At 48.6% G+C, this 24,647-nt stretch overlaps 2 protein-coding genes across 5 annotated transcripts in view; one reads left to right on the forward strand and one right to left on the reverse strand.

Annotated features, from left to right (window-relative positions):
* Nucleotides 1–202: 202 nt before the first annotated feature.
* Nucleotides 203–15,089, forward strand: PSMG4 (proteasome assembly chaperone 4). Of its 3 annotated transcripts, none has more exons than XM_026511400.4 (4): nt 203–505; nt 11,802–11,877; nt 12,018–12,107; nt 14,900–15,089. In XM_026511400.4, the coding sequence occupies exons 1-4, from the start codon at nt 332–334 to the stop codon at nt 15,019–15,021; spliced, it is 462 nt and encodes a 153-aa protein (XP_026367185.1). In that variant the 5' UTR covers nt 203–331; the 3' UTR covers nt 15,022–15,089. The 3 variants fall into 3 exon arrangements, with proteins under 3 accessions (XP_026367185.1, XP_026367187.1, XP_057161053.1); XM_057305070.1 differs by lacking the exon at nt 203–505 and adding an exon at nt 11,155–11,689; XM_026511402.4 differs by lacking the exon at nt 12,018–12,107.
* A 1,870-nt stretch (nt 15,090–16,959) lies between these two features.
* Nucleotides 16,960–24,647, reverse strand: part of SLC22A23 (solute carrier family 22 member 23) — a 173,687-nt gene continuing 165,999 nt past the window's right edge. For both annotated transcript variants that reach the window (XM_026511404.4, XM_044388725.3), the window contains one exon: nt 16,960–20,969. In XM_026511404.4, the coding sequence (XP_026367189.1) occupies nt 20,612–20,969 (358 nt within the window). In that variant the 3' untranslated portion in view covers nt 16,960–20,611. The remainder of the gene's footprint in view (nt 20,970–24,647) is intronic.

The following is a 24,647-nucleotide window of genomic DNA, read 5'->3' on the forward strand; positions in this document are numbered from 1 at the left end:
CACCCCTGAACATCCTGAGGTCACCCGCCCTGACGCCGGCCCTGCCCCTGCCGCTGATAACCGCAGGTTTTAAGCAAACCCCAGCTCTGAGAGAGGCCGGAGCCCCGCGGTCTGCGCTCTGACTACCGCTCCAGGGCGAGCAGCCCGGCCCCGCCCACTCCTGGCCCCGCCCCTGTCCCGCGCTAGCCCCTCCTCCTCCCCGGGCCCGCCAGGACCGAAAGTGAAGGCGCGCGCTCGGCCTCTCGGCGCTCGCTTGCTTGGGTCTGGCCCGGCCGGCGACCGCAGCGCAACCAGAGTCTCGGCGCTAGCGGGACTGGGCCCGCCGGGCGGCATGGAGGGGCCGCGGGCCGCCGGCGGCGGGGACGTCTCCTTGCACAACTTCAGCGCGAGGCTGTGGGAGCAGCTCGTCCACTTCCATGTCATGCGGCTGACGGACTCGCTGTTCCTGTGGGTGGGAGCCACGCCGCACCTGCGCAACCTCGCCGTGGCCATGTGCAACCGCTACGTGAGTGCAGGTCCCGGCCGGGGCGAGGGGGCGGGCGGCGAGGGGCCGCGAATGCGGTCCGGGAGGTCCTGAGGGGCCCGGGGCTGGGGTGGGGAGGGAAAGAAGATAGGGGACGCGGCGGGGGAGGCCGAACCGGCGTGGTGGGTGGGGGCCCAAGGGGGCGGGCCGGTGTGGGGGCGGGGGCAGGGATGGAAAGTACCCGAGGGTCCCGGCGCAGGTGGGGGACCAGAAGGGGTTCCGGCCCTCTAGGTGCGCGGGCGTGGCCCTCAGGTCTCTCCTGGGCCCAGGGGGACCTGGGGGCTCCCCGGAACTCTTCCTGTGGTGTCTTAGGGAACCGGGGTCCGGTCCAGACCTGCACCACCCGAGGGGAACGGGGTGCGTTCGGGCCGGCACGTGGGCCCCCAGCTGAGCCCCGCCTCTCTCCTCCTGCACTGCCTTTAAGGCGGGCGCCCCACTGTTGGCTCTTCTAGCCCCTCTCTGTAGTTGGAGTGTTCGTTGGGGCTTCATCGTGGGACCTCTGCTCTCTGGTCACACGCCCGCCCTGGGGGATGGCATTCATCTCTTAGTTTTCATGCCTTCCCTATATTGACCACACCGAATTTTCTTTGTTTCTAATACAGACCTCTTTCCTGAATTTCGGACTCCTATGTTTCCGCCTGAAAGTCTAATAGGCATCTCACACGAGACCTATGTAAGACCGAACTCTTAGCCTCTTCCCACACACTTGCTTCTTTCACAGCCAGCCCATTGCTGTTGTGGAAACTCCATTCAAACTTTTATTACTCTCTCTTCCGCTCTCCACATGGGAGTGTCAGTGAATCTGTAGGCACTGCGGTCTATCAAAACATTGGGGGAATCCAACCAGCCTGTGGGGCGACCTCTTCAGGCGGAGGCCGTTGGCATGGTCTGTGAAAGAATTCACCCAAGGCACAACAAAGGAGACAGAAGGTTATTGAGTGCACCGCAAGGGAGCAGCGGGAAGGACAGCAAGGGAGAGATTGTCTGCAGGAGGCGGTGTTGGGGAACTGTAGTTAAGGGGGAAAGTGAGGAGGTATGGGAACATATGGAATGTTTCTCCTTTTTATGGTACCTGTTTTGGGGTGTAAGTAACCTGTTGGTTAGCTAGGGCTTAGGTGGGTGGCCTAATGGGCCTGTTTGTATTCAGCCAAGAGGCTGGAGGTCACTGTGGGCCCTTCTGTGTACTCAGGTTTCCATTGTTCAAGTTGGTTGCCTCAAAGTGGCCTCTACACACCCATCACCTCCTGTCAGGCCTGCCACCCTGGGCCAAGCCTGCAGCATCTCCTTGGCTCCTTGCCTGATTCCCCCTTTGCTGCCTGTGTTAATTTCTCAGAGCTGCTGTGGCAAAGTGCCACCAGCTGGGTGGCTTAAACCAACTAAGATTAACTCTCTCACAGTTCAGAAGGCCAGAAGTCTGAAGTCAAGGTGTCAGTAGGTCTGGTCCTTCTGGAGGCTCTGAGGGAGGAATCTTCCCATGCCTCTCCCATCTTCTGCTGTTGCTGGCAGTCCTTGGCATTCCTTGGCTTGCAGCTTCATCACTCAGATTTCTGCTTGCAATGTCGCTGGCCTTCTTTTCTATGTGTCTCTTTCTCTATGTCTTTTCTTATAAAGACACCAGTCATAATAAATTAAGGGACCACCCTATTCCAATATGACCTCATCTTAAATTACAGCTTAATTACATCTGCAGAGACCCTATTTCTAATAAAAAAAAAAAGTTACATTCACAGGTGCTGGGGGTTAGGATGGACGCTTATCTTTTTGGAGGACACCATTCAGCCCACAACACTGCCTTATGGCCAGTTCTCTACAGGGCAGTAGACAGCAATCAGATATTGTCATTCCTCTGCTCCAGACCTTTCAAGAGGTACACTCAGAGCGCAGTTCAGAGACTTTACAGTAACCCTTTGGGCTCTGTTACCTGGTAGAGCTCCCCTGCTCCCGCTTCCCTCCTTGCCCACTCACGGGCCTCTTGGCTACTGTAGCACGTTGGCGTGTCCCCACGTTTTGCTCCTTCTGCAGTTTATCATCAGGATCCATAGTGGTGGTGGTGGTGTGGTGAGGTTTGTCTGTTTTATGAGTCTTTGTAACCTTAGTGCCTGACAAGCTACTCATTAAATTGTTGAATGAATGAATGAGGCCCCCCTCCGGGAACTCCAGGTTTCCTAGGGAGGGCTACCAGTAACCTACAGCCTGGCAGGCAGTAAGGATTGTAATCTCTTGAGGGGACCTGGGGTGGTAGGAAATCAGAGGCATGAGCCATCAGGCAAGCCCTGGGCAAAGCTTTGGGAAGGAGACAGCCTCTGAATGGGACTCCTGGATATCTTCACACAGTATCTCTATTCTGCCCTTTGCCTTCTTGCTCTTCTTTTCCTGGGCAGGTTTTCTTTTATTTCTTTTCTGGTGGGTACCGGCAGCTGGGCCTTTGGGCAGGTGGCAGTTTCTTCTTTCACTGGAGGAGAGGTAAAGGGCCTGCATGGCCACGGGGTTATGGGTGGGGCTGTGTGTTTGGAGACTGTGGTGCCTTGGAGCCGCCTCCCCTTCCCTTCTTTCTGTCCTAGTCCTTAGGCTGTCATCATAGACAGCGGGTAAGGCTCTGGGTTACATGGGGCCCAGCACTGCTCATTGGTAAGACCAGGCATTGCTTCCTTAAATCAGTTTCAAGATTCCTCCTGTGGGCTGCTTTGGTGCACTTCGGCAGTCTGACCATGTGGTAGTCATAGCTCTTAGTAGGCTATATTTTCTCAACTGGAAGCTCACACTCCACCAAGATCAGGCAGGAAAAGGAAAAGGGGCCACTCTCAGTTACCAGACCTGTTAGAAGCTCAGTCCTATTCCTTGGCCACATTGTATACTTGTACGTTGTCTTCCAGAGAGCACCCACTCTCCAGCTAGAAAGAAGAGGTGTAGACCATAGCTTAAAGCAGGAAACACAAGATTCCTGTGGCACAGGGCTTGACGAGCCATGGCTTAGGGGCTGGCCTGCCTTCTCCTTTTGTAACCAAGCCTTATTGGAACATAGCTCTGCGAGCCATTCAGTAGTGTCTGTCACAGCTTTTGTATTTTGATGGCAGTCACACGGTCAAAACTGGACCTTGTAGGGGCGCCTGGGTGGCACAGCAGTTAAGCGTCTGCCTTCGGCTCAGGGCCTGATCCCGGCGTTATGGGATCGAGCCCCACATCAGGCTCCTCCGCTATGAGCCTGCTTCTTCCTCTCCCACTCCCCCTGCCTGTGTTCCCTCTCTCGCTGGCTGTCTCTATCTCTGTCGAATAAATAAATAAAATCTTTAAAAAAAAAACAAAACTGGACCTTGTAGTCCATAAAAACCAAACGATTTATCCTCTGGCCCTTCCTAGAAAAAGGTTTTTGGCCCATGCGTGGAGGGTGGCACCAAAGGGTCTGTGAAGTCTCCCCCTCGTCCCTTCCCCCTCAGCGCCCCCCACATGTAAGACAAGACTGTATAGGAACAAAACCATGCCACTGTGCTGCTCTTCCAGCTGGCCGGCCTTGTGTCACGTGGTCTGTTCGTGGCACTGACAGGCTTTAGAACAAGGATGATATAGGGGCCTTATGTGCTCAGGTGAGTTAGGACCTGTTGGGCCCACTTGGAGTGGACAGTGTTGTTCCAGCCGTAGTAAAACTGTCTGAGCATGTGTGTGCCTGGGAGGCCAGCTGGGCATAGTATGGTTTTGGAAATAATGAAGTACTAAGGGTAACAATATGTGGTTTTTAGTTTTGTTTTTGGTGGGAAACGATCACCTTAAGGTAGATTTTCTGTTTCTAAAAGTTTAACTGTAAATACTGTTAGCATACGGCTGAATATCGAACTTGAAACGTGTGAACAGTAAACGTTAATTGCGTTCATGTTTTTGTTATCTTTTCAACAAAAAAGCTTGCAGTAAATGCTTTCATTCTTATCCTGTGTTTTTTGATCATCTCTTATAGACCTGAACAAGTTCTTTCTCGTTTTGAAGTGACTTTGAACCACTAGGAGACAAGGAGCAGTCTCTGATCTGTGCCCTGCTCACAGTATCTGGCACATAGTAGGTGTTTATTCAGTTTACCTGTCTCTACCTAGACAGTGTGGGGGAGGGGCGCCCACCCCAGAGCCTCTGGTGGCACAAGCTTGTTCCTCTAAAAATCTTGCCTCCTGGTGGGGAGGAGTTAAGATGGTGGAGGCATATTGGCTTGTTTTGTGCTGCGAACACAGCTAGTTATCAAATCATTCTGAACACCCAAGAAATCAATCTGAGGTCTGAGAGAGCAAAAACTACAAGTCTACCGGTAGAAAAGCGACCACCTTTCGGAAGGTAGGAGGTGTGGAGAGTTGACTTGGGGAGATATAACTGTGGGTACAGAGGTGGGAGGGAGCCTGCTTATGGAGGTTACCACAAAGTATTTAAGCAGCGGAGTGCAAAATCTGAACTTTTAGCAGTCCGCTACTGTGGGTCACGTCCCTGGCTAAAAGGTGCTCAGGTGGTGAAGCAGGGCAGAGTGCCAGGAGTGACAGGGTGGTCTGAGGATTCCCTGGGTTGCAGGAAGAATGGGTGGCGCCAAGGTGCTGTGTTGTTCCTTGGCAGAGGAGTGGGGATGCTGGCTAAGAGCAGCAGGTCTTGGTTCCGGCTTTCTGCTGTTTCGCTAAACACTGCAGAACTGCTGTGAGGTGGTGAGACTGCTTTCCTGGGATGGGCAGCAGATGGCAAAAGTGCGGGGAGACCCTCGCCCAGAGGAACAGTGTGGGTCCATGCCTTGGGAGTTCCTAAAGTTTGGAGTTTTGAAACTAAGTTATATGCCTGAGATAAAAAAGCCTGGGTACAGGCAGGGTGAATGCAGGGTTCTGATGGAAACTGGGAACATGAGAGGTGATTGATTGCTCTTCCGTGAGGGCTCAGTGAAGAGTGGGGGTGAGAACTTTCAGCTCCAGGGCTAGTGTGTGGGTCGCCGCCATATTCATCCTGCCCATCAGCTCAGAAAGTCTTCAGGGAGCAAAACGCACCACCTAATGGAGGATGGTCTGCTTATACTGCCCTGCTCCCCTGTGCCCCGGCAGCCCATTTCCACTAGGGCAAGCCACCTGATAATCAGCCCAACAGGCCCCTACCTGCAAAAGACCAGCACAAACAACTGGCTGGTACCAAGTCTACTAACCGTAGAGTGCTGCAAAGTTTCAGCTCTAGGGGAAATAGGATCTAGCTTCCTTTTTACTTTCGTTCTTTATTTTTTTTTTTTATTATTCATTTATTTTCTTTTTTCCATTCCTTTTCTTCTTATTTTTTAACTTATATATTTTAATGTATTTTTTATTTTTTTGTTTATTTTCATTTTATTTTATTTATTCATTTGAAAATTTTTGGATCTAGATTCTTTTAACAAACAGACCAGAACACACCCAAGGTCTACTTTTTTTGGTATTTTTTCTTTGTTTTTTTGTTTTTTTCTTTGTTTTTTTCTGTCTTTGTTTTGTTTGTTTTTTTTCTGGACAAAATGACAAGATGCAGAAGTTTACCTCTGAAGAAAGAACAAGAAGTAGAACTCACGGCCAGGGATTTAATCGATACAGATAGAAGTAAGATGTCTGAGCTAGAATTTAAAACAGTAATCATAAGGATACAGCTAGGCTTGAAAAAAGCATAAAAGACATAAGAGAATCCCTTATTGCAGAGATAAAAGAACTAAAATCTAGTCAGGTCCAAATTAAAAATGCTATAACCAAGATGCGATCCTAAGTGGAAACCATAAAAACGAGATGTACGAAGTAGAGGAGCAAATCAGTGATATAGAAGATAAAATTATGGAAAATAATGAGGCTGAAAAGAAGAGGGAAAGAAAGGTAATGGATCACAAACATGGACTTAGGGGAATTAGTGACTTATTAAAATGTAATAACATTCATATCATGGGAGTCCCAGAGGGTGAAGAGAGAGAAAAAGAGGTAGAAGGTTTATTTGAACAAATTACAGCTGAAATTCCCTAAACTGGGGTAGAACACAAACATCAAAATCCAAAAGCACAGAGAACTCCCAATAAATTCAGCAGAAGCTGACCATCAACAAGGCTTATCGTAGTTAAACTCATGAAATACGTGGACAAGGAAAGAAACCAGCAAGGGGAAAAAAGTCCGTAACTTACAAAGGAAAACGTCAGATTCACAGCAGATCTGCCCACAGAAACTTGGCAGGCCAGAAAGGAGTGGTAGGATATCTTCAGCATGCTGAATGGGAAAAATATGCAGCCTAGAATTCTTTATCCAGCAAAGCTGTCATTCAGAATAGGATAGATAAAGAGTTTCCCATACAAACAAAAACTAAAGGAGTTCATGACCCCTGAACCAGCCCTGCAAGAAGTTTTAAGGGGGACTCTTCAAGTGGAAGAAAAAAGACCAAAAGCAACAAAGACTAGAAGAGACTGGAGAATATCACCAGAAACACCCAACTCTACAGGTAACACAGTGGCACCAAATTCATATCTTTCAGTAATCACTCTGAATGTAAATGGACTAAATGCTCCAATCAAAAGACATAAGGTGTGAGAATGGATAAAAAACAAAAACAAGATCCATCTGTCTGTTGCCTACAAGACACTCATTTTAAACCTAAAGATACCTGCAGATTGAAAGTGAGGAGATGGAGAACCATCAGTCGTGCTAATGGACATCAAAAGAAAGCCAGGGTAGCCATACTTACAATAGAAAAACTAGATTTTAAAACAAAGACTATAATGAGATAAAAAGGGCATTATATCATAATTAAGGGTCTATCCATCAACAAGATCTAACAATTGTAAATATTTATGCCCCCAACTTGGGAGTGCCCAAATATACAGATCAATTAATAATAAAACTAAACTCATTGATAATAATAGCAGGGGACTTTAACATCCCATTCACAGCAATGGGCAGATCATCTAAGCAGAAAATCAACAAGGAAACTGGTTTTGAATGACGCACTGGACCAGATGGACTTAACGGATATATTCAGAACATTTCATCCTAAAGCAGCAGAACACACATTTTTTTTTTGAGTGCACATGGAATATTCTCCAGAATAGATCACGTACTGGGTCAGCCCTCGATAAGCACAAAAAAGATTGAGATCATACCATGCGTATTTTCAGACCACAACTCTATGAAACTTGAAGGCAGCCACAAGAAAAAATTTGGAAAAACCTCAAATACATGGAGTCGAAAGAGCATCCTACTAAAGAATGAATGGGTTAACCAGAAAATTAAAGAAGAAATTAAAAAAATATATGGAAGCAAATGAAAATCAAAACACGACAATCCAAAACCTTTGGGATGCAGCAAAGGCAGTCTTAACAGGGACGTGTATTGCAATACAGGGCTACCTCAAGAAGCAAGAAAAGTCTTAAATACACAACTTAACCTTATACCTAAAGGACCTAGAAGAGGAACAGCAAATAAAGCCTAAAGCCAGTAGAAGGGAAATAATAAAGATTAGAGCAGAAATAAATGATATAGAAACAAAACTCCGCCGGTAGAATGGATTAACAAAAGAGCCTGTTCTTTGAAAGAATTAATAAAATTGGTAAACCCCTAGCCAGACTTATCAAAAAAAGAGAAAGGACCCAAAGAGATAAGGTCACAAATGAAAGAGGAGAGGTCACAACCAACACCATGGAAATACAAACAATTATAAGAGAATACTATGAAAAATTATATGCCAGTGAACTGGGCAATCTGGAAGAAATGGACAATTTCCTAGAAACTTACTACCAAAACCGAAACAGAAAGAAATAGAAAATTTGAACAGACCCATAACCAGCAAAGAAATGAAGTCAGCAATAAAGTCTCCCAACAAACAAAAGTCCTGGGCCAGGTGGCTTCCCAGGGGAATTTTACCAAACACTTAAGAGTTAATATGTGTTCTTCTCCGATTGTTCCAAAAAATAGAAATGGAAACTTCCGAACTCATTCTACAAAGCTAGCATTACCTTGATTCCAAAACCAGACAAACACCCCACTAAAAAGAATTACAGGCCAATATCCTTGATAAACATGGATGCAAAAATTCCCGAGAAAATACTAGCAAATTAAATTCAACGCTACGTTAACTGAATTATTCACCATGATCAAGTGGGATTTATTCTTGGGCTGCAGGGGTGGTTTAGTATTTGCAAATCAATCAACATGATACACCACATTAATTAAAGAAAGGATAAGAACCTGTCAAAGGATAAGATCCTGTCAATGATGCAGAAGAAGTATTTGACAAAATACAGCGTTCGTTCTTGATAAAAACCCTCAACAAAGTAGGCATAGATGGAACATACCTTAATATTATAAAGGCCATATACGAAGGATCCACAGTTGATATCCTCAAAAGGGAAAAACTGAGAGCCTTTCCCTACGGTCAGGAACAAGACAAGGGTGTTCACTCTGTTATAGTACTGGAAGTCTTAGCCTCAGCAATCAAACAACAAAAAGAAATTAAAGGCATCCAAACCAGCAAGGAAGAAGTCAAATTCTGACCATTTGCAGACGATGTGATACTCTATGGAGAAAATGCGAAAGACTCCACCTAAAATTGCTAGAACTGATACGTGAATTCAGCAAAGTTGCAGGATATAAAATCAATGTGGAGAAATCTGTTGAATTTCTAAACACCAGTGACAGAGCAGCAGCAAAACAAATCAAGGGGTCGATCCCATTTACAATTGCACCAAAATAAGATACCCAGGAATAAACCTAACTTAAAGAGGTAAAAGATCTGTACTCTGGAAACTATAGAACACTTTTGAAAGAAATTGAAGAGGACACAAAGAAATGGAAAAGCGTTCCATACTCATGGATTAGAAGAACCCACATTGTTAAAATGTCTATACTATCCAAAGCAATCTACACATTTAATGCAATCCCTATCAAAATACCACCAGCATTTTTCACAGAGCTAGAACTAACAATCCTAAAATTTGTATGGAACCACAAAAGACCCCGAATAGCCAAAGCAATCCTGAAAAAGAAAAAGAAAACAAGGCATCACAATTCCAGTCTTCAAGCTCTTTACAAAGCTGTAGTTCATCAAGACAGTATGGTACTGGGACAAAACAGACACATAGATCAATGGAACAGAATAGAGACCCCAGAAATGGACTCACAACTATATGGTCAACTAATATTCAACAAAGCAAGAAAGAATATCCAATGGAAAAGAGACAGTGTCTTCAGCAAATGGTGTTGGGCAAACTGGACAGCAATATGCAGAAGAATGAAACTGGACCACTTCCTTACATCATACACAAAAGTAAATTCAAAGTGGATGAAAGGCCTAAATGTGAGACAGGAATCCATCAGCATCCTAGAGGAGAGCACAGGCAGCAACCTCCTTGACCTCAGCTGTAAGCAACTTCTTACTAGACACACTGCTGGAGACAAGTGAAACAAAAATAAAAATGAATTTATGGGACTTTATCAAGATAAAAAGTTTCTTTTTGCTGCACAGCAAAAGAAACAATCAAAACTAAAAGGCAGCCTATGGAATGGGAGAAGATACTTGCGAACAACATATCTGATAAAGGGTTAGTATCCAGGATCTATAAAGAACTCCTCAAACTCAACACCCCAAAACCAAATAATCCAGTTAAGAAATGGGCAGAAGACACGAATAGACATTTTTCCAAAGAAGACATCCAGATGGCTAAGAGACACATGAAAACATGCTCAACATCACTCATTGACAGGGAAATACAAATCAAAACCACGATGAGATACCACCTCACACCTGTCGGAATGCCTAAAATTAACAACAGAGGAAACGACAGATGTTGGTGAGGATGTAGAGAGAGGGGAACACTCGTGCACTGTCGGTGGGAATGCAGACTGGTGCAGCCACTCTGGAAAACAGTACGGAGGTTCCTCAAAAAGTTAAAAACAGAACTACCCCGTGACCCAGCAATTATACTACTAGAGGTACTACTAGCAATACAGATTCGAAGGGGGTACGTGCCCCCCGATGTTTATTGCAGCGTTATTAACAATAGCCAAACTATGGACTGATGAATGGATAAAGAAGATGTGGTACATACATACAATGGGATATTACTTAGCCATCAAAAGAATGAAATCTTGCCATTTGCAATGACGTGGATGGAACTAGAGTGAAATAAGTCAGAGAAAGGCAGATACCATAGGTGAAATTTATGAAAGAAAACAGATGAACATACCTTATGGGAAGGGGAGAAGGAGAGAGGAAACAAACCATAAGAAACTCTTAAGGACAGAGAACAAACAGGGCTGCTGGAGGGAGTTGGCAGGGGATGGGCGAGATGGGTGAAGGGCATTAAGGAGGGCACTTGCTGTGGTGAGCGCTAGATATTGTATGCAAGTGATGAATCACTAAATTCTACTCCTGAAACCAATATCGCACTGTATGTTAACTAAAATCTAAATTAAGTAAATAAATAAATAAAATTAAATTTTTAAAAAAGGCAAAAAAAAAATCTTGACTCTGTACTGAGTGCTATTTCTTTTAGAAGGCTAGTATTTTGATAAAAGAAGAATTTTGGCCATATTATAAGTTAGCGAGTTTTTTTTCTTTCAAGCTAGCAATTTTAATGGTAAAGGAGATTACTTCCATAGAAATTGGTGGTCAGATTTCTTCTGTGTTTCAGAAGGGCCACATTTATTTCTTTAGTTTTACTGCTTCTTATCTGAAATGAGGATTGGTCAAAACATATCCTGACGTGTCTGTTTTTGTTATTTGGACACTGATGGCTGGTGCCCTTTTGCAAAGTCATGGGGCCCTCGTTGACCTTGAAGAGCTCAGACACCTTCAGGGGAGTGGAGCTGTGTGTTCTCCTACAGGCCCAGACAAGGAGATAGGCATCCTGCCTTCTGGGCTCATGGCTAACTTGGGGGCAAGAGGGACCCGGAGGCACTTGGCACCCAGACTCTGTGATTAGCTGTCTTCCTGCTGTGCCCTTAATGATCTTGTTTGCTTTCCTCTTGGTTGTAATGTGGCCCTTCAGCATGCTTCGGAGTTTCCACCACTAAAACAAGCCTTTTATGTAACATAAGTCTCAGAACTTGCTAGCGCACTGATGCCAGCTTCCGCGACTGCTCTTCATCTGTGCCAGCTGTCTGACCTCAGATGCAGTGGAGGGTCAGCCTACCCTGTCGTCCACGCAGACGCCAGAGTTTCCTTCGCTCGGTAAATGTGTCTAACCTCCCAGAATCTTCCGCTGCCACCCTTGGGAAGAATCCGAAGCCACAGAAGCTTGGCTGATGGAAAAGCAGCATCGTGTTCTTTGTTTTCCTTTTAGGATTCCATCCCCGTGTCTACCTCCCTCCTCGGAGACACTTCTGACACGACCTCCACTGGCCTTGCGCAGCGCTTGGGTACGTACCGCGGCTGGGGCTGCAGAAGCAGCACACGGGGACCTCGCTGTTAAATGGAACCATGAGGCCAGGCGCTAGAACGAACGCATCCTTATACTGAGAGAGAAGCACAGACCTTTGTATGTTGGTTTTTCTTTAAGGAGGGCTAGGCCATGCCCATGTCCCTGACTGTCTCAGCCAGCATGTTCCCGCGGGGCTCCCATGTCTTGCCTTGGCTGCTGTCCTGGCGGGTGAGTGACAAGGTGACTTAGTTCCCTCCTGTAAGCGCGTTACCTCCTCGTGGGAGGAGAGAGTGAGTGATGCCCACAGTACCCATCAGGCAGTGGGTCGGGGTCGCCTCCTGGACCGTCCTTCACTCTCCATGTGTGCAGAGCTGGCGAGAGGGGAGACTGGCCTGACCGGAGTGTGGCGTCGAGGGTGGTAAGCAGGAACATGAGGTTGAAGGCTCCACCCTCTCCTGCGCCTGGAACATACATCCTGTAAAAAGCTAGGTAGTTCAGGTCAGGACGGCTGTGCCCTGCTCCTGCCAGTGTGCAGGGCGCCCGGGGACGTGGGACAGCGGGGCAGACTCTTTCTCCTCGGTATTCGTGTGCACCAGTGTCCCTGCTAGTGCCCTGGACGCACCGGGCGCTGGGGGTGGAGGCGAAGGAGGCCCGGCCTCTGATGTTGAGGACGATAGTTGAGTGGTGCCGACAGTTCTGTCAACCTGATCCCTGCTCAGTGGTGTTTATATGCCAGTCACTCTGGGAAGCCCCCGTGTGACCAGCATGGCTGCACGGTGGATGGGGAGCAGGGGAGTAGTGGACAGGGTGACGGTGGGTCGTTCTAGACCTGTCGCTCTGGCTTCCCTGCATGCGGAGGGCAGAGACCACGTGGGCGGCTGTGGTGTTACAGGAACATCCACTGTACTTTTTCTTTAGCCCAAAGTTAGAGAAACCTGGCTGGTAACTAGTGTTACCCAACTAGTTACCCAACTAGTAAGTTACTTTGGTAGCTTCTTATTAGGAAGTAATTTTAAATTTACAGAAAATTTGCCTCAAAATTTACAGGGAGTTCCTGCTTAGCCTTCACCCGGGTTCCCAGGTATCATTCCCTATGTGGATGTTGGTATTTTTTCCTGAACCATGTAAAAGTAAGTTGAAGACGAGACGCCCCTTTGTTCCTACGTACGTCCCTGTGCGTCGGCCAGTGTTGAAGGGCTGACATACTGTGTCATGCCCTGCCTGGTCCGGGGGGACACGGGCGTGCTCATGTGTGTGGAGCCCTGATCGCCCCAGGGCAGGAGACGGATTCTGCCGGAGAAGGCTGGTGGGAGCTTGTTTTCTGTGCCATGAATAAATCGTTTATGCCAATAAAGTGAAATGGGCTCAGGGAGTCCTTGCAGGGGAAGCCTAGTAGCACTTTGTATGCAACAAACTATTTTGTTTGTTTTTTATTTTCTTAGTTTCATGCAAATGATGTTTTTTTTAAATTCTTGTTTGGTTTACATCAATTTATAATCTGTATAAATTGAAACAGAACATAGACAAAAAAATATGTCCTCACCAATTATTAAATTCAGATATTAATGAAGGGTTGTCTCGCATCTGTGTCAGCAAAACCTGGCAGCCCTTAGCTATTGCCCAGCAAGGACAGGCACACGGAAAAGCCTGGAAAAGTCAGTGGTATGATGTGGCGGCAGGCCGTGCCAAAGGGATGCTGATGCCCGGGTGCTGGGATCTTGAAGAAGCCGTCCAGCACTGCCCTGTCCTGTGCTGGTCCCCTCGAGCTTCGGTCTGGACCCTGCAGCTGAAAATGCGTTACTTGTCTGGAGGGGTAATGGGGAGAGAGAGGCATCCTGAAAGAGTATCTTCTATGGAGGGTGAAGGGAAGTGGGAAAAGAGAAGATCTAGTGGGTTCCGAGTAACCCCAGAAACACTGGAGGGCTTTGGTGTGCATGGGGCACCCTTACTTCGCGGCAGCCCAGAGGGCAGAGGTGGGCCTGCTGGGTGGACGGTGCAGGCGGGCACAGTTTTACTCCCTGTGAGGTCCTTCTTAGCAAGTAGAGTGATTGGAATCAGAGTGGCCTCTACTTGGGGCCAAGGAATTTCCTGCCACTGAACGACAGTAGGTTGGCAGGCTGTGACTGGACAGGTACTAGCCTCCCCATCCTCACCTCACATATGACAGGGCTGGCATGGCATGTCTGTGGGCTGGGGGGGTGCCTCTGTGGGGAGTAGGAGTTCGCACTTGCCCTGTGTGTGCGGTGAGGCCGAGGGAGGAGGCCCAGCGAGGGCGTGGGGGGTATTGAACTGGTTTAAGGCTTACTGCCCGCAGGGTGTTCCAGATTCTGGGCGTGGCACTGGGCGCGGTTCTTGCAGTTGGAGCCGTGCACCTCAGCTCTTACTGGTTCTGTAGAAAGGGCTAGCACATATCTTCAGCGTCACATTGGAAGTCCTGCGTTTGCGTGTATGTGCACACGCGTAGTCATGTACGTGCGTGCGCGTGTTATCTAAACAAATGTGCAGACACATGGGAGTATCTCTGGGAAGGGAGCGGGATTGCTAGAGAGGGTGGTACTGACGGAGAACTTAAATATTTTAATTACTTTAATATTATCTGTATTTTCAAAAAGTAAAAAAAAAAAAGCAAACCAACTTTTTACGTAGAACAGCGGCTCAACCGTTAGGGCTTGGATCCCCTGGAGCGCTTGTGAACGTAGCTCTCGGGCCCCACCCGCTGCCTCTCTGGCTCAGTGGGTCTGGGCTGGCGTCTGAGAATCTGCGTCTCTGCCAAGTTCCCAGGTATCACTGCTGACCAGGGCCACCCTTGCGGAACCCACGCTGTGGACAGTGGGAGGGGGTCTGCGTGACCGTAGTCTGCATTTGCAGCCGCTGCCGTGAGGAGCATTATAAATTAGAACCTTTTGTCCCTACAGCCCCATTCTCTTTTCCCAGGCCCGGCTCCGCTGTCAGGTACGTGCGAGGCGCACAGTCTCCAGGCATTTCAGTCACGTCTGTGCCCATGTGTTTTCTCTTTTTAGCCAGGAAGACCAACAAACAGGTGTTTGTCAGCTATAACCTTCAAAACACAGACAGTAACTTCGCATTACTGGTAGAAAACAGGATCAAGGAAGAAATGGAGGCTTTTCCGGAAAAGTTCTAGCAGAGTGGCAAAAGTGAGGATTTATAACTTATGTGCAATATACATTTAAATAAATGGATTGAATTTCACTGTTTGTCAGTAGGTTAATGTGTTTACATTTGGTTTTTATTTTATTTTATTTTATTATTTTTTAAAGATTTTATTTATTCGACAGAGATAGAGACAGCCGGCGAGAGAGGGAACACAAGCAGGGGGAGTGGGAGAGGAAGAAGCAGGCTCCTAGCGGAGGAGCCTGATGTGGGGCTCGATCCCATAACGCCGGGATCACGCCCTGAGCCGAAGGCAGACACTTAACCGCTGTGCCACCCAGGCGCCCCTACATTTGGTTTTTAAATCTTAATCTGACTTCCCTTCTTCCGCTCACCAGAGTGTGGGCCGAAAAGCTGCAATCCATCAGCCTGGGGAAGGAGAAGAGCAAAATGGCCGTCAAGTGCGCGTGTGGCTGCTCCGTAACAGGGACCGGGTTAAAGTGGGATTTTGTTGGGACTGCAGAGGGCTAATCTGATAATCCAGAAAGGAGGTAAATTAGTCCTGACTCTGCTGTGTACACTCCCAATTAGAATGAAAGTAATAGGTCTTTATAAAATACGTGTCAGTTTATCTCCTTCTGTCCCATTCCAGCTGAGCCCTTCCCTGGCTCGGCTCTTCACTGCTGTTCCTGCTGTGCTCTCCCTTGGGCCTGGGTTTGAGCCCTGCTCCACACTGCTCACTGGATTTATGGGCTTGGTGAAGTCTCTAACTCCTCCTCACCTGTAAATTGGGAATACTCTACCTTGCTGGGTTATTGTTAGGACTAAATATATGTACATGCTTCGCAGATCTCGAAAGCGTCCTGGAGATTCAGATGCCAGCTGTGGTATTTATCTGCTTCATTGTTATGGATCCAAATGGTTTAGCTCCTCCTTGTTCTTCTTGCTGTCATTGTCTTTCTTTCCTCCCAAGTCCCAAGCAGTTGCTTTGGTTACCTTTAATCCTTAGCCTTTTTCTGCCTGCTACCTGCAGTGGATTCCAGTCTCTCTAGTTCCCCATGCTACACATTTTCTTTCACCCCCTTTTCCAAAAGCCAGTATGTCATGGACCAATGGCTCCTAACTCTGGCTTTGTGTTTGAATCCCTGGGGGTGGCCTTCAGAGATCGCCCATGCCTGGCCCTTCCCCAGAGACTCAGAGGGCCTGGGGCCCAGGCTTTGGCAGATTTGAAAAGCTCGCCGCGTGCTGCTCAGTACAGGCGAGGCTGAGGACCGCTGGCAAAGACCTTTCTAATCTCCAGGGTCCGTCTGGACCCCTTTTGTTGCTGGAGGCAGATTGTTTAGGGCCCTGTAACAGGTTTCATGCGGTGGCAAAAGTCTCGTTTTGAGTCCGTGGTAGGCAGCCAGCGGTGGTTACACTTTGGCCAAGGCATAAAGCACTTGAAAGGAGCAGGTCTGGGGTTCAAGGTGCTTGCCTCCTTTGCAGATTTCCTGTGCTAACCTCCAAGGCCGCGGCCACCACGATCGTAGCTTGGAAGGGGGCGCCTCTCTAAGAAGAGTAAGTAACACAAAATCAGGGCTGTGGAGAGAAGAGTTTGGTATAAATACTTTATTAAAGAAATCGTGTTTTCTTGTTAAAAAATACTACATTAAAGAAGAGTTTTGGGTTATCAGAACTTCCTCACAGAATCACAGTGTAAGAGAGTCCTTTCTTGACCTCTCTAGGCCATGGGTTAGCAGGACATCAATACAAACGAGAAAAGAACTCTTCAATTTGCTGATGGCCCCCGCTTCTCAGGTGTCTGAGAACGTCACTAAGTGAACAGCTTGTGTGCAATCCGATCTCTGCCTCTGCCTGCCTTTCAGACTAGGACCCTGCAAGCGAGGTGAGAGGCCGCCCGCTGTCCCCTCAGGGTGAGAGCAAAGACTTGGCTTACAGAGGCGCTAAAGCAGGGACAGTGAGAGCTGCATAAACAGGTAGAGTTTTTATTACTTGTAGTCAATGGTCGTGAAATGCCCTTCATTGGATACCATCAGATGAGGTAGGGAAGACATTCCAGTGGAAATTTGTTAATGGGGCTACATTTTTTATTTCTGTACATTTACATACAAATTTTCCCCAAAGGTACAACAGATGTGACATCATGCAGACGTTTAGCTTTGAACGACAGTTCAGAACTCAATTTAGGCTTGTGCTATGAATGAGCACCTCCAGAGTAATCCCGGTTGACATGTACAGTAACACGGTTCTTACATAGAAACCTCAGATGTGGGGTTGCAGAAAGGACAGAGGGAGGGAAGTATTCCCCACTAGACATAACACACTGTACTGCTTTTCCAAAACACACAATACATTAAAGTGAGGTGTTCTTTAGAAGAGTTGAAGTGTGGGCTCCCCCAGCACGTGCGTGCGCCCGCGCGCCACCTAGGGGCCGGGCGATGCGATGGTCACACGGGTCATTTAATGGCACTTCAGTCATTTCTTGTTTGGCTCTAGGAAGTGGTAATGTTTGAGTGCAATTACTTCCTTTACGAGGTTTAGTTTTGCTCTCTTTCTGTTTTGTGGCCAAACCAACTTACCATCCCCCTTCCCCTAGTTGCAAGTGATTCTACTCTTTTAGAAAACCAAGCATTTAAACCTTTCCTATTTGGGGCACTAACGTTTAGGGTATGTGGTGTTACTGTTGACCTCTGGAAAAGAACAAGATGAAGAAAGATCCAGCCCTGTCTCAGGTGTTCACATTTGTGCATAACTTTTACTGGAAGGGGATCACAGCTCCCTGATAGGATAGCAGAACGCAGGAGTGGGTGGCGGAGGAGGAAGCTGGAGCACGTCCCTTGGGAGGTCTCCTGGGACAGCAGGGGGGTGGAGGTGGTGGGGAAGGCGGACTTGAAGCAGCAGGTGCCTGAGAAGTGTTTCCTCACTAAGCACGAAGGAAACAGGACCAAGGAGTCCACGCACTACTGACTCGTGCCAGGGAGCTGGTGGCCGCAGCCCCCTCCCACGCAGAGCTGGGCAGGCGCAGTTGTTGCCTTGCTCACTTGGTACGGGATATCCCTGAGCTCAGCCCGCACGGAAGCTTTTCTGCTTTGTCTACATCTCATAAAGGCGTTCCTTAAGAGCTTCAGATATCCCGAAGTCGAACAGCAACAGAACAGGAGCTCAGCCTAACGCCGAGGCTGCTGGGAGAGAAGAGCTGTGCAACCTCTTTGCCGAGACATCACTGATTGTTGGTGAGCTGGCCGTGTTCACATCTGCTAGCCGTTGGTCCCAAGAGCCCAGTCCTCATAGCCAGCTTCTCTTCTAGTCCGGACCACTGACAGCTTCAGGACATTTCTCACAGAAGGGGCCATGTGGCCAGCAAGGGAACACGCCCAAGTCCTGGAGGACAGCAAGTGGGCTGTCCTAGCGCTGGGGGGAGGGACGCAGACATACACCTGGCCAGCTGCGGCCGCGGGGGCCTCGCCGGCTCCTTCCCACTTTCCCACCCGCCCAGTGGCCTGGCTGCTGCGCACGTCCTGTGCTGGACTTCCTGGGTCTTCCCGCCGGGTGGCTTTGTAGTCAGTACTTTAAAAAAGGCAAAAGGTATTCCACAAGTTTGGCACATGAAGCCTGCACAAATGTAAAGATCTTCTCAAATTAAGGTGAATGCAGACGAACATTGAAACATGGAACAAAAGTGACTTAAAAGAGATGAAGGGAGGTGTGGAGGAGCGGGTGGAGCTGGGGCAGACTGCCGGGCGGCCTTCCTTCCCAGGTCCCGGTGATGAGACTGTGGGTTACTCCCTGGAATCGCGCGTGCCTGCAAGCTGGCTCCCATCCTCACCATGTTTTTATCACATCAGCGGGCTCGTAGTGGGGCCTAGCAGTTTTGGAGGAGGGTGGTAGGTGGACTGCGGACAGACTGGGTGGAAAGCTGGAAGGGGAGAAAGGGAAGTCACGTCAACCTCTTTTCTGGCCCTTTTGAGTTCTAGCAGCTGTCCGTTGGAAGTCACCTAATTGCTTCACAGACTCGAGACCACAATTTCCCTGGAAGAACACGGCTCACAGCAAAGACATGTGTTACAAAGTGCGGAGGTGGACAATTCGAGAAAGAAACCAGGCTGTCCAAAAGTTCGGGTGCCTGTGTTGCTACAAGGCAGTGCCTGCCTGCGCCAAGGAAACTTTGTTTGTTTGTGGCCTCCTGGGTGTCGCTGAGGAGGCCCTCCAAGTCTCCCGTGACGAGCCCCTCGGACAGGCACAGAAAGCCTGACCCGGAAGGGCAGGAGGAAGCCTTCACTGTCTGGGATGCAATGAGGAACACAACGAAAACCCTTGGCTATTGGGGACGGCGTGGGTGTTGAACTTTGGTGAGTTATTGCTTTCTCTCAACTGGTCTTGATGCTTGAAGAGGCCGGAGGTCAGGTGGACTCACCTGTGAGAGTCCCACTCCTCGCCCTGAGCCCCCCTGTGTGCTGACGGAAGTGACAGGAAGCAGGAAGCAGGTAGAGGCAGGGCTGCATGGGGAGTGGCTCCCACAGGCTTTGCAGTCTCTCAGCTGAAGTCAGTGGTGAGAGCTGACAGTCGTCCAGGCTGGTGATTTCTACGCGGCGTGTGCTCGAGATGTGGGTGACGGGCCATGTCCAGGAGAGCACCCCTCGCTCCTGTGGGTTTGCCTCAGTGGTCTGTGTCCGTTAGTTTCCTATTGGTTTTCAGTTCAGAAAGCAGCCACGTGTTCAGGTTATGCTGGCGAGGAAGCTGAGTGTGACAGAGGGGACTTTCCTGCTGGAGCTAAACCCGGGAAGGAGAATTAATGACGTGACCGCGCCTCACCTCTCCACACCCTTGCTCGTCGTGAGCTCGGCCAGGCGAACCCGTGTCGGCAAACCGTGGCCTTAGTACCACTCGTTACTTAGGATTTCTGGTGAAATGTTTACACTTTCCCCCAAGGAGCTTCCAGCATCAAGTACAAAAGGATGATCTCGAAGGAAAGACTAAGCTGGTTTTAATGACATTGGGAGCTGCTTTCCCCCAACACATGGAACAGAAGCTCTTACCTCACAAACGCACACACACAAAAACCCCTTTAAAAACCATACACAGACTCTCTAGCAAAAACCTAATCATTTACATTTCGCTCTGCCTACAATGCGGTCGTGGAGACACTCCACGACAGGTCAGTCTGTCCGCACACAGGCGGCCTTGGGGGGCGCGGGCCCAGAGCGAGGGACCCCTGGCTCCTCTGCGGGGTGCTGGGCGAGGACGGCGTGTGACCTCCAGGGCCGCCGCGCTGGCTACTCACGGCGTCCTCCTCGGCAACTGTGTCCCTCTTCCGAAGGAGGCGGTTCTGTTTCGAGATCAGTCAGAGGATGAAAGGGAATAAAGTGCTTCTCGTAAAAATGACCGAAATAAATACAAACATCTCATGGCAGAAAAGAAAGTCTGAAGGGTTTGCTTCCGCACACACACGATCCTTAGAGTTTTGGAAAGACAGAATTCCCCCACCCCAGTCGACAGTCTTGCGATCCGCGGCATCGGCAGCAGGACTGGGTTTTCCTGCCCCCCCAGCCACGTGTTCGGTCCCTGGTCTGTAAACCTGTGCCCAGACAGCCCCCCACCCCTGGAGCCCACGGCGCCCCGAGCTACATGGACTTCATGCCGTTGGCCGTGGCGTTCTCGGGCAGCCCGTCCCCTGCGGTGGCCGCGTCGTGGAGGCCGGAGTAGTCCTTGAGCTCGGCGTTGGTGAGCAGGAGGGGCTGCTCCCCCTTCTTGTGCGGCAGGAGCGGCTGCCGGGTGTAGTGCTCCCCGTTGGAGATGTTCTCGGGCAGGTTCTGGTCCCTGCTCTCGGGCAGCAGGAGGATGCAGATGATGCAGATGAGCGTGCAGCAGGCAAAGATGATGTGGTGCAGGAAGTAGCCTTTCTGGTTGTGCAGGTCGATGATGGGCGCGGTCAGCATGCCGAAGCCCGCGCTGGCCAGCACCAGCCCCAGCCCGCCGCACCTGCGAGAGCACGAGGGTTAACGGCGTGGGCCGGGCCGCGGCGCGGGGGCGCACGGGAGCAGGATCACGGGCGACCGGGGCCTGGCCCCACCCCCGAGCATCCCACCTGCCCGATATCCCAGACCGCCTTCGCCTTGGCTATCTTCGGACCCCCTCTACTTAATATTTTCTCTCGCCAGCTCGAAATTTTTTATTTTGAAAGGCAGTGTTAGAATACTACTGTAAATGGAAAAGCACACGCCATAAATAATATGCAAGGACAAAGTATTATTAAATTATGCTATTTCCCTAGGTTTGCTCTTCAGGTAGAAGCAGGTCAGTGGGCAGGCGGGAGGTGGATTAATGGGTTAAAGAGGATATGACAGGGGCGCCTGGGTGGTGCAGTCGTTAAGCGTCTGCCTTCGGCTCAGGGCATGATCCCAGCGTTATGGGATCGAGCCCCACATTAGGCTCCTCCGCTGGGAGGCTGCTTCTTCCTCTCCCACTCCCCCTGCTTGTGTTCCCTCTCTCACTGGCTGTCTCTGTCAAATAAATAAATAAAATCTTAAAAAAAAAAAAAAAGAGAATATGACAGACATACCAGCACTCAGAGATTTTCTCCAGCCAGAACTAGAGAGACTGGAAGATACTTTAAAGGAAAGTAATTTTTCTGGGAGTTCCTACTTATTGCTGTGTCCCGTATATTTCCTAAAATCATTCTGCACAGCACCAGTGGAAGCGGTCCTTTCTCTGTGAGCTACTGTGCCGGAAGCCACACGCTGTCACTGAGAGAAAGTCACAGCAGCACCGAGCTCAGAAAGTACTGAATGTGAGCCTGAGCATGTGCCATTGATCTCCACTCCTCTGCCATTTGGGGAACCTACCAAAGTTCCACAGAGATTAGTAGATAGGCAACATTTAAAAAAATCCATCATAGCTCGAACATCTCTCCTCTGACAGAAAAGCGTATTTGAGGGGAGAAAGTATCATGTGGTCTCTGAGAAAGCAGTGCAGTGCTGGGCTGCAGGAAAGGGGACCATGGTGTTCACGTGACAGGAGGTCACGGTCTCACCGTGTCATGCAATGCACAGGCCAGGGAGGGCTGGCTGGTGTCTGCTCTGCAGTCGCAGTGAAGGAGCCCGGTGGACAGAGTCTGGTCTCAAGGAGGGGGGAGTAGAGTTGTTTGCTTCCCATCAGAGTGCGGACCCAGGCCAGTGGGCAGAGGGTACAGGAATGTGGACCTCAGTTGGTTTAAAGAACTTTCACTGGAGTTGCTTAAGAGCCGTGCACCACCCTTCAGTGAAGTGACCCTTCCTCTGGGATGCACGTAGGCAGGAGGCTTCTGCAGCAGGCGCTCGCGGAGCCTCAGAATCTCTTGTTTGGCACTGCAGGTAGGTCTAACTCACCAAAATACTGACCTATAAGGGCTTGAGACACAAGCTCACCGTACAAAAGTCAACTGTATGTGGACATGCTAGCAACAAAGAAGCTGAAAGTGAAATTAAGAAAATTCTATTTATAGTAACATCAAAAAAACAAAATACTTAGAAATAAAAAAATGCAAGACTTGGGGCACCTGGGTGGCTCAGTCGGTTAAATGTCTGACTCCTGATTTTGGCTCAGGTCATGGTCTCAGGGTTGCGGGATCGAGCCCTGCGTCGTGCTCGTGCTCAGTGCATAGTTTGCTTATCCCTCTCCCTCTGCTCCTCCCCCCTCGCATGTGCACACGTGCTCTCTCTCAAAGAAATAAATCTCTAAAAAAAAAACAAACCATGCAGGACTTGTATACTAAAGACTGTAAATCATTGCTGAGAGAAAATCAGAAAGATAAAATAAAGAAGAGACAGTCCATGTTCATGGATTGGAAGACCCAGTACTGTTAAGATGGCACTTCTTCCATCATAGATGGAATGTGCAGATTCAACACAATCCCTATCAAATTTCCAGATGCTGTTTTTTTCTCCCCAGAAAATGATAATCTGATGCCAAGATTTATATGGGAATGCAAAAGATCCAGAACAGCCAAAACAATTTTGAAACATAACAGAATTCAAGGACTTATCGTCCCAATTTCAGCTTTCGTATAAAGCTATAGTAATAAAGGCAGTGTGGTACCGGTGTATCGACAGATCAGTGGGACAACTGAGAGTTCAGAAATAAACTCTTCCATTTATGGTCAACTGACTTTTCACAGAGGCAAATTCAACGGGGAAAGGAGAGTCTTTTCAACAAGTGGCTGGGACAACTGGCCATCCACGCGCAAAAGAAAGAAGTTGGGCCTTTACGTAACATCATACATGAAAGTGAGCTCAGAATGGATTACTGACCTGAATGTAAGAGCTAAACCTTTGGTAACACTTTTAGGAAGAAAATATAAGGGGAAATCGTTGCGATCTTAGGTGAGGCAAAGATTTCTTACATATGACGCCAAAAGCAGGATCTAGAAGAGAAAATGATCAATAGGACTTCCTCAAAATACTTCTCAAGAAAATGGGAAGAGAAGAAACAGACTGGGAGAACGTGGTTACTGAGCATGTCTAAAAGAGGACTTGTGCCCAGAATACATAAAGAACTATCTGTAAGAAGACAAGCAGTTTAAATAATGGGACAGGGACTGGACTAGACATTTCTTCAAAGACACTGTACAAACTATAAAGAATTCGTATCACCCAAGCAGATGTACAGTGTCACTGGTCAGTAGACAGGTGCAGATCCCAACCACAGCGAGATACTGCCTCACACCCACTAACACAGCAACAATCCAAAAGGCAGAGGACGGGGGGCACCTGGGTGGCTCAGTTGCTTAAGCATCCGCCTTCGGTTCAGGTCATGATCCCAGGGTCGGGGGATCGAGTCCCGCATCGGGCTCCCTGCTTAGCGGGGATCCTGGTTCTCCCTCTGCCTGCCGTCCCCCCTGCTTGTGCTCTCCTTCTCTCTCAAATAAAAAAATACAATCTTTAAAAAAAAAACAAAACACAAAGGCAGAGACTGACAAGTGTTCGTGAGGCTGCTCAGAGAACGAGACCCACAGCCACGGCCGCCAGGAAGGAAAAGTGGGGCAGCGGCCGTGGAAAAGCTTGTCAGTTTCTGAAACAGTTACATGTAAACCTTCGTGTGACCCAGCAATTCCACTCTCATGAGATACAGGAAACCTGTAGCCCACAAAAACTTAGAAACGAATGTTCGCTGTAGCATTATTCACGGCAGCCAAAAATCAGAAAGAAACCCAATCCATCACCTGGCGATGGATAAAGTGTGGCAGATCCCGTACAAGGGAACAATATTCTGCAGGAAGGACTGCAGTACTGACACCTGCCACGGCGTGGACGGCTTTCAAAAGTATTACACTCAGTGACTGTAGAGTCCATGTATACGAAATTTTGAAAAAGCCGGGGGGCAGGGAGCAGATCTACAGAGACAGAAAGCAGATGAGTGATTGCCTGGGGCTGCGGGTGGGGACAGGGACGGACTGCAAAGGACCAGGAGGGAACTTTGTGAGGTGATGGAAATGTCCGATACCTGGATTTATGGGCATGATTGCACTAAAGATCATTGGTTTGTATGTTTAAAATGGATGCACGACATGGTATGTAAATTATACCGCAGTAAAGCTGTTAAAAACAAACCCACCAAATTGTTCCGGCTGTGGGGACTGGGGCCTCCTGCTGACACAAAGCCCCAAAGCTGCCAGTGTGGGCC

The sequence above is a fragment of the Ursus arctos genome, unplaced genomic scaffold (genome assembly GCF_023065955.2).
Source record: "Ursus arctos isolate Adak ecotype North America unplaced genomic scaffold, UrsArc2.0 scaffold_31, whole genome shotgun sequence".
NCBI classification, from domain to species: Eukaryota; Metazoa; Chordata; class Mammalia; order Carnivora; family Ursidae; genus Ursus; species Ursus arctos.

What these genes read in the sequence shown, in the direction of transcription:
- PSMG4 (XM_026511400.4), top strand. Translation starts at nt 332, where the DNA reads ATGGAGGGGCCGCGGGCCGCCGGCGGCGGGGACGTCTCCTTGCACAAC. An exon ending in TGGCCATGTGCAACCGCTAC is followed by an intron (nt 506 to 11,801) that starts GTGAGTGCAGGT and finishes TTTTCCTTTTAG; the next exon opens with GATTCCATCCCCGTGTCTAC. An exon ending in TGGCCTTGCGCAGCGCTTGG is followed by an intron (nt 11,878 to 12,017) that starts GTACGTACCGCG and finishes TTTTTCTTTAAG; the next exon opens with GAGGGCTAGGCCATGCCCAT.